At 50.6% G+C, this 14,256-nt stretch overlaps 1 protein-coding gene across 1 annotated transcript in view; it reads left to right on the top strand.

The window, feature by feature from the left end:
• The window catches only part of FGD5 (FYVE, RhoGEF and PH domain containing 5), a 136,466-nt gene that overhangs the window by 50,444 nt on the left and 71,766 nt on the right, over window positions 1–14,256 (top strand). Inside the window, exon 2 of the mRNA XM_003796218.3 lies at window positions 2,520–2,652. Coding sequence (XP_003796266.1) covers window positions 2,520–2,652 — 133 coding nt within the window. The remainder of the gene's footprint in view (window positions 1–2,519; window positions 2,653–14,256) is intronic.

Consider the following 14,256-nt stretch of genomic DNA (forward strand, 5'->3'; position numbering starts at 1 on the left):
CAGCCTAGGAAAGGCCTGACTCAGCCATCCTTTCCTCCATCTCTCTCCGTCGCTGGTTACCCTGCCCAGAGCAGAAGGGGCTCCTGCCAGGGCTGAATGTGGCCATTCCTCTTGAAGGAGAGTAGGACTCCACTCCCTGCCTGCTGGACAAAGGACTGCACTTGGATGCAGGTGGCTCTGGAGGGAGAGGAGTTAGGGCTCCACGAGGCTGGTCCATGCAGTCTCCTTCTTGAACCTGGTTCTGAGCCTACTGAGCAAGTGAGGCTGGGACTGTTCCCCTGCAGAGGGGCCCCTTGGCCAGTGGCCCTTTGGGGTGTAGGGGGTGGGAAGGCTGCAGCGCACCGCAGCGGACCTGGCCAAGGGCTCTTTCTTGGTCCAAGTTGGTGGTAGGTGTATGGTGTATTGCATAATATGTTGTTTGCTCTCACAGTTCAAAATAAAAGGCAAAGTGATTTTTATTTTTATTTTTATTTTTTTATTTCTTATAGCATAACTGTGTACATTAATGCAATCATGGGGTGCAGTGTGCTGTTTTCATATACATTTTGGAATACTCTCATCAAACTGGTTAACATAACCTTCATGTCATTTTCTTATTTATTGAGTTAAAACGTTCATACTCTGCTTTTAGAAAGATTCACTTGTACTCTTGTAAGATAAACCATAGAGGTGACCCCACCAATCACCCTCCTTAAACAAAGCGATTTTTGGAAGAAGAAAGAAGTCTCACCAGAAGGGTGGCCTCCTGGGTTGGGTCATGGCTCAGCCTGCAGTCCTGCTTGAGGACTGTTTGTGCCTCTGCAGACCAGTGTATAGCCACAGCACCCCCTTATGTCAGTGAAGACCGAGGCAGGAATAGGTCCTGACATTTGCAGGCCACCTTGGTCCTTCTCTGCCTGGCCTTACAGCCCTTGTGGGAACCCCTGTTCTGCTCTTGACAGAGCCCCTATTGCTTAGACCCCAGATGTTCTGGAGCTGGATTCTGACCCCAATGATAGACACCTGAGAAGGAGCTCCAGGGTGGGCCCCTGATTCACCTGTAGCCTAAAGCCTCCTCTTTGTCTCCAGTGCCCCCAGCCATGCTTCCCTCTGGACCAGGGCCTGAGGCCAGTGCCCTCTGCCTTCATGAAGGCTGGGCTGTGGTTGGCCTGGCCATCCAGAAGTGATGCCCTCTTCTCTTGCCTCCCATACGTCTGTATCATTCCAGCATCTCATCCTGGCACTCCCAGAGGGCAGGAACAAGTATTTGATAAAAATATAATAAGACCAGATTTTGAATATAAAGAGAAGTTGTCTGTGACCATATTGCCAGTGGCAAGAGGGAGCCTCTGAAGGTTTTTTTTTTTTTTTTTTTTTTTTGAGACAGAGCCTCAAGCTGTCCCCCCTGGGTAAGTGCCAGGCAACAAAACTCACAACAACCCCCAACTCCTGGGCTCAAGCGAGTTTCTTGCCTCTGCCTCCCAAGTAGCTGGGACTATAGGTGCCCGCCACAATGCCTGGCTGTTTTTGGTTGCAGCCATCGTTGTTTGGCGGGCCCAGGCTGGATTCGAACCCGCCACCTTACTTAGGTGTATGTGGCTGGTGCCTTAGGCACTTGAGCCACAGGCACCGAGCCACCTCTGAAGGTTTTTGAGCAGAATGGGGAACAGCAGGATGTAAAGCAATCCTTCTGCTATGTGGAAAAGAAGGCTGAGAGTAGAGTGGGGAGCAGGGCAAGCAGGTGGCTGTGATGGGGCCAGAGCTGCCTCTGTGGGGATCCCTTATTTGTAATTGTATGTGAGTTGTGCACTTTTGAGGACAGGAACCATATCTGCTTTATTCACCAGTGTCTCACCCCCTGCCTAGCCAGTGCTTGGCATAAAGCAGTTGATAAAGTGAATGCAGGTATTCATTATTTAATTAATTAACGGAGGTGCTTGCATAATAGTCACAGGTGTACAGATAGATTATTATCACACCTGTATGAGCTGTGAGCCTCACAGTGTCTGCCAACAAGGTAAGATGGGAATCATTATTCCCACACAGCTGAGGTGGAAAGTGTTACCCTGAGGCATAGCTTGTCCATCATCTAGCTGATGGCGAGGCTGGGACTAGGACCTGGAACACAAATTCCTAGATTCTGTCCACGATATCACTGTATCCCATATCCAAGCCCAAAGGACACAGCATATCTTGAGGACTAACCCTGCTTCCTGGCCAGGCCAGTTCAGACCAATAAGATTGAATATCTACTTCCCTGATAGTAAATTATTTGGACTTACCTTCAGCATCACAGCCCATTTCACATCTAACAAGGAACAAGTCTGTCTCAGCATGTGTAAAGGTACTGGGGCAGCCAGGAGCCCAGATGTTCAAGGCTCTAAAAGGAGGCCAGCATAGTGGGGGTGGTGGGGGAGTAGAGGTTTACACCTGGGTCTTACTGATTTCCCTGCATTGCCGTGGAAGGGATAGGACCCCTGGCGGGTTTCTTTGCCTTTGCTGAAGAAGCTCTAACCCTTCTCTCCCCTGCTTTGATCCAGCGCCTACACAGAGCCCTACAAAGTCTGTCCCATCTCGGTGGTGGCCCCAAAAGAGGACCTCACATCGGATGAAGAGCAGAGAAGCTCAGAGGAGGAGGACAGTGCTCCAAGAGACCCCAGCCTCACCCACAAGGTAGGATGCCCAGCCAGGAATGGGTCGATGGGATGTGTACGTTGAAGATGTGAAGGTGGCGAGTGACAGTGACAGCTCTGCTCCTTCCTCTCTTGGTGCAGAGAGAGCTGTTTGCACACAGCTGAGTACAGAGGCTGGGTCATCTTGCAGGGCTCCTTACGTCACAGCCCACCTGGTCCTGCCTGGTGATGCGAGGATACCTGCTGACACCCTCTCCGGTCTGAGGAGGTTTAGAGGTTTCCAGAGCCTTTGTGGGTGCAGCAGAATAGAGCTGCCCGATTTAAGTCAAGATACCCTTGGATTCCAGGGACCTGGGCCCCAGGGCCTCAGTTTCCTCATCTCTGAAGGTGGAAATCATGAGGATGAGTTATGTTAAAGGATATAAACTAGTTTTGTGAGCTGAAAAGAGGATTTTTAGAAGGAAATCTGGTCCCCCTGGCCTTGCAGTGGTGCTGTTGGTGGTTAGGGCTGATGGAAGAATTTTGTTTGTCTGGGGATTGATGGTGATTAGGCCTAAATCATGGTGAAGACCCAGACCTCCTTACTGGGCACATCAGTGCCAATGCTGGTGTTATGTATGGTCTGTGTTGAGTACCCCTGGTGAGCCGGTCTGACTCATTCACAGATGTGGTCTCAGCCCTCCCTCGCATACCTTCTAGGAGTCAGAAAGTGTTTCCCACATTTGAAATCTGCAGAAACAGCCAGAGGGCCAGAACTTGCCCAGGGGCACACAGCTAATGGGTGGCATCCTGGGCATCACAGGGTGATGCGGGCCAGGAGTTTAGACACAGAGGACACGAGTGCTGCAGTGGAACAGTCTAGGAAGGTTGAGACCAGCCTGAAATCCCCCCACCCATCATCTAGGCCGTTCCTGCCTGTTGAGGGGCAGCTGGGAGGCAGGGCGCATAGTCCCCCACACCACAGACCTCCACAGGCACCTTTTTCTGCGAGTCTCCCACTCCCCATCCTCCCTTCCAAGCCTGGGTTAGGTTTGTCACGTTGTTTAAAGAAGGCTGTCATTCGGAGAAGCAAACAGCAGAAGGGCTGGTGTTTACCAAGCGTTTAAGAGATGGGGATGTCTTTCATTTTGTTTCCATACACTTGATTTCTTTAGAAAATTCATTTGTCCCTCTGGACAGTGTTTCCAGTTACTTACCAAGTGTGGGGGAGCCCTGACGAGCTGTTGCCCACACCGGGCCCTCCTCCTCTCTGCCCCCACCTCATCGGGTCCTTCTCCCTCCACCTGCTCCTTCACTATCCCCGCCCCTTCCCTTCCCACATGTGTCCCCATGTCTCCCTCTCTCACTACTGGACTGTCTGTTTGGCATCCTGAGTATGTCCACGTTTGTCATCTCTTTTACTTCTTACAACAACTTCAAAGTCACCACCTTTATCCCTGTTTTACAGTTGGGGACACAGAAGTTCAGAGAGGTTAAGTAACTAGCCCACAGTCACACAGCTGGTGATCAAAGGGTTGGGGCTCACACATAGGCCTCAAGTCCAGTGATAATTGTCACTTCAGGCTTTCTCTTACCTCCCCATTCCTCCATCCTGCCAAGAAGTAATTATTGGTTCCTTTGAGAGAAGGGAGGGTGGGCCTTGACTCTGTGGTGCTCATTTGGAGATGATTTTGACTTTTTCAGACATCCCTGGGGTCATGGACTCTGGGAGAAGAAAGAGTTAGTTATCTTCAGCAATTTGGTCTCCACACTGAAATGGGAGTCAGGTCTGGGCACCAGCCCGGGAAACTTAAAGGACCCAGGGGGCAGTGGGGCTCCCGTGTGCAACTGTCTGCATCTCAGGGTCTTCCACTTTGTGATGGTGTCCCAGCACCGTCACCACGTTCTCTGTGAAACCTTTCTCTGGGACCTCCTGCATCTCCTCCTACAGCTGTGTCACCACTGGCCAGTCACTCAGCATCATGGGGCCTCAGCCTCTCCATCTCTAAAATGGGAACAATAATAGTAACTCCTGGATTGTGGGAGGGTTGAATGAGAACATAAATGTGAGAGTTCCAGCCACATGAGACATAATTATCTGTTATTTCTGAATCTGAGCAGCAGAGTGAAGGAGGGGAGGACAGGTTCTGGCCTGCTAGGGACCACTGTGAAGATGCAGATGTGAAGTTGTGGGACCCTGGGCATTGACAGTCAATTTCCCAGCCTTTTAGCTTCCTGTCTGCTGTTTGGAGACCCCCAGGAATCAGGAGCTGGCAAGAGGCAGCTGGGGATTAAGAAGTTGGAACCCAGCTTTGCCACTTGCTAGCTGAGTGACGTGTGCAGCTTCTTAACCACTCTGATTCTTAATTTCCTCATGTGTAAAATCAGAACAATAACGGCCTCTGCTTCAGAATGCTTACAAGAATAGATAGGTGTAGGGAGACTTAGAACAATGCCTGCCACGCAGGAAAAGGACATGCAAAGGTCAGAGCTTTGGGGTGAGACTGTGGCCCAGAATAGGGAAACAGCGGCAACACCAGTAGTCACGAAGGTGAGGCAGCTCCTGCCCCAAATAGGAGCCCCTTACATGACCTACAGGGGCCAGGGTCAGACAGGACCACCCTGTCCTGCTTATGTGACCTGCAGGGGCCAGGGTCAGGTGAAGCACCCTGTCCTTCTGAGGGCACAGAGGCAGGAGTATGGGTCCAGGCTCATCTTTTCAGCATGTGGGATGGTTACCTGGAGCCCAGACTTCTCATATGCTGATGAGACTGAGGGTCCCTGCCCTCTTGCCCTCTCCTCCTCTCTGATGGGGCTCGCGTGGTATTTCAGAGTTGGAATCACCTTCAGGATTTGCCTTGGGTAGGGTGTGCTCTACCAGATTGTCCTCCTCACGTATCAGATCATTGTAGATGATTGTTGAAGTCCCCTTGGACTCGTATTCCTGAAGCCTGTTCCCTCACAAAGCACATTGTTTTATGGGTTGTTATCTTTACGTAGGTTGTGTCACCCTGTAAGAAGCCCGCAGTGACTTGGTTGGGTTCTTTCAGTGGTATGGTAGAGATTCCTGCGCAGGTACCTGGAGCTCTGAATGCCACAATACTCCTTTTCCTGGATGTGCTGGGGGGAAGGTGCGGAACGTCTACAGTGAACATTTGGGATGTTTCCCATTTGTTTGCTCTCCCATGAGCACTGCCATAAAGCAGTGCACACGGCTCTGGGCACACTGCGGAGGGTGGGTCAGAGAGCAGGCACAGGTTTAGTCCCCGTATCTGCTGCATTACCTGGAGGGCCCTTTGGAGCAGGCTCCCCGGCCCTCCTCTGTGCAGGAGGGCTCCCAGCTCCCTGAACTGCAGTGGGGGTGGGAAAGGAGGATCCACTCCAGCTCCTGTAAGCAGTGGGATTTGGGTGGGCTGGGAGTGGGGAGAAGGGTCATTTACTCTTTATTCATTTGTCCACCTCTGTGTTCAGAATTCCGTTTCTCCAGAAGGCAAAGACTTCACTGTGCCCTGGTCTCCTTGTGTGGGAAATGGGACCGAGGGTTTCCCATCTCCACTACCTCAGAAGAGCAGACAGGCAGGGTGTGAATGACGGCAGGGTCACCCATGCCGGGCCTCAGGAGTCATGTTTGGGGGTGCAGTGGTGAGCCCCACCCTCGCCAGATGTTTCAGGTCAGGAGGGGAGAGGTTTTTGGAACAGGGCAGGAGGCCCAGCCCAGCTGGATCACCCATGCGTCTGACCTCTCCTGCTCGCCCACTCAGAGACATACAAAGGGTGTAGGTGGAAGGAAAGAGGGAGGGGAAAAAAGGAAAAGTGAGAGGTACATAAAAATAGCTCTTCTTATGAAAGGGTACATTCAGAGGCTGTCTGGCCTGTGGGTCCTCCCTGACAATGAGCCGAACGGGGACTTTTCACGTTAAATACCAGTTCCCAGGAGACCAGCCCTGGAGCTGGCGGCCCCTCCCAGGGACCCCCTCCCTTGTCTGAGTCTCCTGGCCGTGTTTGCTTCCCTCAGTCTGGCCCGGGTTCCCGTGGCCCTTGCCCTCCCTGGTCAGGCATCTCCTGCGCAGCTGGGCCCACATGCCCGGTCCTCTGCCCTGCCCAGCCAGCTGACCTGTGCCACCAGTCCTTGCATCTGTAGCCTCATCTCAACCATTGCTCCCAGTCAAAGGGTGGTCACCACCAGGCCCATCCCCAGCCTGGGGTAAACCTGCCCTTTCTCACGCCGCACACTTCTGAGCCAGATGCACAGGCCTGCCGCTGGCCTGGCTGCAAACGCTCAGTCTCCTAGTCCTCGGGGAGGCAGCTCTAAGCCTCTGTCAGCTTCCTCAGGCTGCAACCTGTACTTCTCATTCCCAGAAGTCCCAGAAAACAGCCCTGGTCGCCCATCAGACTTGCACGCCCTCCCCTTTGGGCTTCTCTTTTCTCTTTATTCTTCCCTCCGTTGTTTTGGGGCCCCTCCTCTTCTTCCACAGAATCACACTTCATAAGTATTAATACTTCCTGAGCAGCTGCTTTGTGCCAGGCCCCTTCTGAAGGCTGAAGATACAGCAGCAGGGACAAGTCAGACCCAGTCCCTGCCTGCCCAGGTGGGGTTTTATATTCTAGAGAAGGTGGGAGACAAGCTAGGAAACTTCCAAGATGGAGTTAGCTGGTGACAGGTGCTGTCGAGGCCGAACTGACCACGTGAGGGACAGAGCTCCTGGGGAGGGGCTGGGTGATCTTAGCTAGGGCGGCTAGAGAAGGCCTTTCTAATTTTTTTTGAATTGTGGTAAAATTGATCTAACATAAAATCTGCATCTCAACCAGTTTTAGTTGTGCAGTTCAATGGCAGTAAGTCCTTCTACATTGCTGCAAACCATCACCACCATCCATCTCCAGAACATCTTCCTGAAATGAAAGTCTGTTGCCCTTAAAACACTAACTCCCCGTCCCTCCTCCTCCTCCCCCCTTCCACTTTCTGTCTTGTGTGTTGTACTGCCCTAGGTACCTCATATGGGTGGAAACACACGCTGTTCATCCTTTTGTGCTGACTGGTTTCGCTTAGCACTATGCCCTCCAGGTCCATCCACGTGGTAGTCCTGGTCAGGATTTCCTTTTTGAGGCTGAGTCGTATTCTGTTGTACAGACAGACCACATGCTTCTCATCCAGTCATTAGTCTGTGAGCATTTGGATTGTTTCCATCTCTTGGCTGTTGTGAATATTGCTCTCTACCTGGATGTACAAATCTCTCTCCAAGACCCCGTTTTCAGTACTTTGGGGCATATACCCAGACATGGAATTGCTAGATCATGTGGTAATTGTATGTTTTGTTTTTTTGAGATACCATCATACAGTTTCCCACAGCAGCCATGCCTTTTTACATTCCTACTGATAGCGCAGAAGGGTTCCAGCTCCCAGGGAAGCCTTTTTGATGAGGAGGAAACACTTTGAGCAGGGAGCTGAATGGTGTGAAGGATCAAGAGGTACCAAGTTTGGCCGGGTGTGGTGGCTCACACCTATAATTCCAGTGCTGAGAGGCCAAGGTGGGTGGCTTGCTTGAGCTTAGGAGTTAGAGACCAGCCTTAGCGAGAGCAAGACCCCGTCTCTAAAAATAGCTGGGTGTTTTGTCAGGTGCCTATAGTCCCGGCACTCAAGAAGCTGAGGCAAGAGGATCACTTGAGTCCAAGAGTTTGAGGTTGCTGTGAGCTGTGACACCATGGTATTCTGCCAAGGGAGACCAAGTAAAACTACATGTCAAAAAGAAGTGTGACGCTCCAGGGAGAAAGCACAACAGTGGGATGGGTAGGGATGAACCTGTGAGCTTCTGGGGGGATCAGTGTGGCTGGAGAAAAGTGAGGTTGAAGAAAGCAAGAGAGCTGGCTAGGGAGATTCTTCAGATCTTCCCCCACCCACAACCATATCAAGCCTCCCTCAGTCCTCCACTTGTCCTGCTGCTGCAGTTGGTGTGACACTGACCTCCATGAGCCAGGCCCTCTCCCCCTGTTCACATCAGACCCCATCTTACCCAACACCTGAGCTCAGCCCTGGTGGCCTCACCCTCTTTGGGGTCTTCCTGTTCCCACCACCGTCCTCTTCTGGTCCTCTTCCTACTTCTCTGACTCAACTCGGCATATTCCTCCATCTTAGGCATTTCCCAAGGCTCGGCCGACCCCAGCCCGTATCCCTCGTTCTGTGTCCTCTATGTGGGCCGCCCATTCCAGGCCAGCTGCCAGCACTTCACAGTTTGTAATCCCAGAACAGACCTTCTGGTTTGACCCCAGACTCAAGCTTCCAGATGCCCTTGGAAGTCCTCCAGACAACTCAAACTCATCCTGAATTGAGCTGTTCTCTTCCCATCCCTCAGCCTGCTTCTCCTCTTGTGTTTCCTATTCTAGCTTCAAACTCCTGGCCTCAAGCAGTCCTCTCACCTTGGCCTCCTAAAGCGCACCCAGCTGTGTTTGCTATTCTTGAAGTTGGCACTAAATTTGAAAGATCTGAATCCCTGGCATTTCATCTTCTTGCTGCCATGTCTTAATCACAGATCAAATAAAATTCAACAGACACGCAGTTCTTTGAGTGGGCATCACGAAAGATACAAAAAAAGAGTTCTGTCCCTTCCTTCAGCCCACCTCAGGGCCTTTGCACTTGCAGCATCTCCATCTGAAGCACTCTCCCTGCCCTTTACACGGCCAGCTACAGGTCTCAAGTTAAAGGCCTCCCTGAGCATCTGCAGATTTCCTCTTGCCTTGTGCTGTCATTATGCTCTTTCTTTCTCTGCTTGCACATTGCTTGCCTTCCCCACCCCCAGAATAACCCCAGGAGGGCAGGGACCATGTTTGTCCTATTGATGACCGCATCCTTGCTGCCTAGTACATAAAAAAAGTATTCAATGAATATTTTCAGATGAGCTGATAAGTAAATGTACATCTTAGAGTCGGTTCCTGTATTTAAGCAGGGAAAACAAACTTGAATGCATAACAGTTTACTAAAATGAGAACACTTGTTTGGTCCTGGATAACGTACGCTGCACAGAGCGTGGTAGAGATGGGAGTTAACCCCTCGTCTTTTAATATTCCTGATGCTTCTCTCTGGCTCCCTAGTAACTGCAGAGTGTGCTGTAGGTCACCACAGTGCCACAAGAGACATGTTAGGGCGTGGGAGCAGAGGAGGAGGAGGGCTGCAGACACTGAGAGCTCAGAGGAGGTAGGAGAGAATAGGGGCTCAGAGGTCCCCAGAGGTGACCTGGATGCTTAGGCCAGTGTGTCTCATACTCCTTCCTCAGGGACTTAAGAGGGCTTGGAGGTTATCAGGGCCAACAGGCTGGACGTGAGGACAGTTGGGATCCCCTGGCCCTGGAAGAGTTTGTTCTGTGGCTGAGTTTCCTCTCAGTTGAGCCTCAGACATGCCCCTTGTCCCAGTTGTTTGGGATTTGGTCCACAAGGTCATCTTCACTCTTGCTTTCTCCTTCCTGACCTTGCTGCCCAGAGTGCTGTATGTGGCCCTTGTTAGAAATGCAGCATCCCAGGCTCCAGGAAAGGCTGGACGGTGAGCCAGGAAACTCCTAAGGTCTTAGGCTCACGGAACTGGGGCCTGCTCAGGAACTCACACATGCCTGCCGAAGTTTGGACTTGGGTCTGTGTGTGTGTCTGCGATCAGCAGTCATGGTGCCCTCAGCTGCATTGGGGATGCCGAGAAAGAAGCTAATGGAGCTGCAACCTCAGGGACCTTACAGTTGAGTTGGAGAGTGAGCAGGCTATTCCCGTGATAATCTTTAAACCTTGCATTCACATTTATCTGTACCTCTGAATATTATGTCTCACAATTAAAGAAAAAAAGTCTGTGTATCAGATGGAGCAGTAGTGGGACAACCCCTGAGAGCTTGGCTTGAGAGCTAAACCGTGAGCATTGTGAGTGTTCCCGGTCCCAAGGTTAGGCCGTCAGAGGGGGCTTTCAGGAGGCAGCGAGACCTGAGTCCTCCTTGGAGGAGAGTAGGGTGTGGTTAAGTGGAGAGGCGAGAAGGAGGGCTTACAGGAGGCAAGAACAGGCAGAACAAAGGCGTAGAATCCAACTTTGGGTTGAGGTCATGGTAGACATCTTTCAAAATGAAGGGAGATGGGGAGGACTATGTCTCTTGGGAGCCATGCACTGGCCACTTGTTGTGAGACACCAGGAGCTGCTGTTACGGTCACAGCTGCTCTCCTAGGGCTCCAGTGGGGTGAGACCTGAGAGGGGTGTCTAGGGATTACTTCTTTTTTAACCTTGGTAGGAAAACTGAACATGAAATCTGCTCTCTTAATGTCTGTCTACAAAGGGGAGAGACAGAAAATGTAGTCTATACATACAGTACAGTGTTACTCATCCTTAAGTTGCCATAGGGTAGATGAACTTGGAGGACAGTTATGCCCAAGGACAGAAGCCAGTCACAGACAGACACATGCTACAAGATTCCGCTCACAGGCACTAGCATAGCCAGACTCAGACGCAGAGAAGACAGTGGTGGTTGCCAGGGGCCCGGGGAACCTCCTGTTCAGCGTATATGACATTTACTCAAGATCGCTGTATTCTACAAGAATAAGAACTAAAGCTCACTCGGGGCTGTTCAGCAGGTTGGAGACAAAGTAAGGAGTAGAAGTTGGCTCTCCTGACGCCTCACTTGGGCATTCCAAGAAGCAAGCTCCTTCTACGCATTTATTATAAACTGCAGCTAGAGCTGAAGATTCTCTCCCAGATTGAAAGTCTTTCAAGTAGCCGGCCCAAACCCACATTCACCCCAGCCTGTGTTTGGGAACTGGACTGGTCAGCATGAACTGGAAGTGGACCAGCTGGTCCTGGAAGCAGACTGGAAGACGGTGGGGACTCTGTCGGGTTCCTCCTCCTCCGCTTGCTGTCCAGGGCGTGTTTACTCTCCTTTGCCTCTTTCTACTCGGTGTTGCCACCTAGAGCAAGGTGGCAGCCAGGATGAGCAATGAGGCATGTCCCCCCAAATGCTCTCTCTCAATTTTCCAGCACCGTGCTGGAAATCCTGTCTGAATTCCTTGTCTGCAACAGAGTTCTTTCTTGGAAACTGCTCTCCCGGAGTCTAGAGCCCCATGCGTTTGGCTTCCGGAGCACTGTCCTGTCTCCAGATGTTTCTTCACAACACTCTAGCAGGCCTTCTTGCTGGGACCCTCAATGCGTTAAAGACTCATTAGGAAAATTTCCCTAGGGCTGGAAAGAGCCATGAAAGGTGACCTCTTCCCTCTTTCTGGATGTGGGTTTTTTTTTTTTTTTTTTTTTGGAGGCAAAAATCTTGCTCTGCTGCTCCAGCTTGAGTGCCGTGGCATTATTACAGCTCACGCAACCTCAAAATTCTAGGCTAACCCTCTTGCCTCCCAAGTAGTTGGGACTACAGATGGCCACTACAACCCCTGGCTAGTTTTTCTATTTTTAGTACAGACAGGGTCTTACTCTTGCTCAAGTTTGCTCAAGCTGGCCTCAAACTCCCGAGCTCAAGTGATCCTCCTGCTTCAGCCTCCCAGAGTGCTAGGATTAGAAGTGTGAGCTACCATGTCCGGCCAATTGGCGTGGATTTTTTCAGGGGGGCTGCATGGCTGAGAAGGCTGGCACTTAGGGAGCTTCAAGGGCCTTCTTGGTGCTCCGTCCCATCTCAGGTGTAGCGTGTGACCTAGATGTGATTATTGAGACTTCAAGGACATTCTGGACATAGGGAACTGCATGAACAAAACAGAGCCAGAGGTAGAGAAAAAAAGATGAGCTTCAGGATCACACTGAGCCTCCTGTGTGGCGTGGAGGACCGCAGTAGAGGTCACAGGGCCCCTCTTTCTCTAGGTGCTGGGGAGCAGCTGGAACCACTCAGGATGTCAGAGACAGAAGGAGGTGGGTGGGAGTGGCTGAGAGACTGGAGCTCTCAGTTAGAGATGAGTTCAACTGAGGGCTGAATAGCATAATACAGTGTGATGCCGCCTCACTCCCCTGTAGCTTTTTAGTGATTTTGAAGAGCTTTTCCTTTTCCAACCCCCTGATGCCCTTGTGGGACAGCACCTAAGACAGTGGTTCTCTAAACCTCTTGGTAATGAGTACAGTGAACATGCTGTCTGGGTGACGGGCACGCTTACGACCTTAACTTGAGCATGTAACCAAAAGAAATTGTACCCCTATAATATATAGAAATTAAGAAAAAAGAACTTTTTGATCTCAGACCCTTCTACCTTCCTACCTTCCTAAAAATGATTGAGGGCCCCAAAGAGTTTTTATTTCTATAAGTCATATCTTTTCAACAATTACTACATTAGAAAATAAATCTGAAAAAAAATTAAAATATCCATTATTTGGCTTGACACTTGTGGCTCAAGTGGCTAAGGAACCGGCCTCATACACCTGAGCTGCCAGTTCGAATCCAGCCAGGGCCCTCCAAACAACAATGATGGCTGCAACCAAAAAAAAAAAAAAAGCCAGGAGTTGTGGTGGGCGCCTGTGGTCCCAGCTACATGAGAGGCTGAGGCAGGAGAATTGCTTGAGCCCAGGAATTGGAGGTTGCTATGAGCTAATGCCACGGCACTCTAGCCAGGGCGACAGCTTGCAGCTCTGTCATAAAAAATAAAATAAAATATCTGTTATTTAATTTACTTTAAAATACAGTAAACCCATAATGTATTAGTGTAAATAGCATTTCTATGAAAAAAATAACCTTACTTTGTAAAACAATCAAAATTAGTGAAAAGGGTAACCTTCTTTTTTTTGGAAATAGTTATTTTTTTATGTTGCTGTTGTTGAAGACAGAATCTCACTCTTATCCAGGCCAGAGTGCCATGGCCTCAGCCTAGCTCACAGCAAACTCAAACTCCTGGGTTCAAGCTATCCTCCTGTCTCAGCTTCCTGAATAGCTGGGACTACAGGTGCCTACCACAACGCCCGGCTAATTTTTCTGTTTTTAGTAGAGACAAGAGTCATGCTTTTGCTCAGTCTGGTCTCAAACTCCTAAGCTCAAGGGATCCTCCCGCTTTAGCCTCCCAGAGTGCTAGGATTACCAGTGTGAGCCACCATGCCTAGCGAGAAGAGTAACATTTTAATATTTTTACAAATACTGTTAGCAGTCTGGCCAAATAGAAGATGCTGGATTCTTCTGGGTGCTTCTGTAGTCAGTCAGTTGGTTGACTTAAAGGAATACTGTCCAGGCTCACACAGATGTGTAGATGGGAAGGAGGGAACCTCTCAGACCACAGTTTGGGAATTGCTATCCAAGAAGGAGGCTAAAGTGCCCCCATTTCACAGCTGGGCAAATGGAGGCATGGAGACATTGGACCAGGACTCCTGGCTCTTTCTATGGTCCCCTGTTTATCCTTGAGGTTTCCTGGAAGGACTATCCTCCCAATCTGCCCTGGTCCTAGAATGGCCAAGTGTTTGTTGGGGGCAGGGGTAAGGCACTGGGCGAGGTGGCCCTGGGGCAGGCAGCCTTCTGGTGTTAACACCCAAAGTTTTGTCTGAGAAATCTAGTGGGACAGGCCCCCAGCCCCCACGATCCTGGGAGGAACCCTGTTCCCAGAAGCCTGTCCCTGAACACTGCCGTCAGCCTCAGAGTTCATTTCCTGGTTAAACAAACATCTACATTAAATGGTCCAGTTGGGCAACGCCCAGAAGCAGCTTCTGAGTGGAGACTTGGGCACACGGCCTGCCAGGCCTCCT

Source organism: Otolemur garnettii, unplaced genomic scaffold (assembly GCF_000181295.1).
Source record: "Otolemur garnettii isolate 467f Iridium unplaced genomic scaffold, OtoGar3 scaffold00101, whole genome shotgun sequence".
In the NCBI taxonomy this organism is placed as follows: domain Eukaryota; kingdom Metazoa; phylum Chordata; class Mammalia; order Primates; family Galagidae; genus Otolemur; species Otolemur garnettii.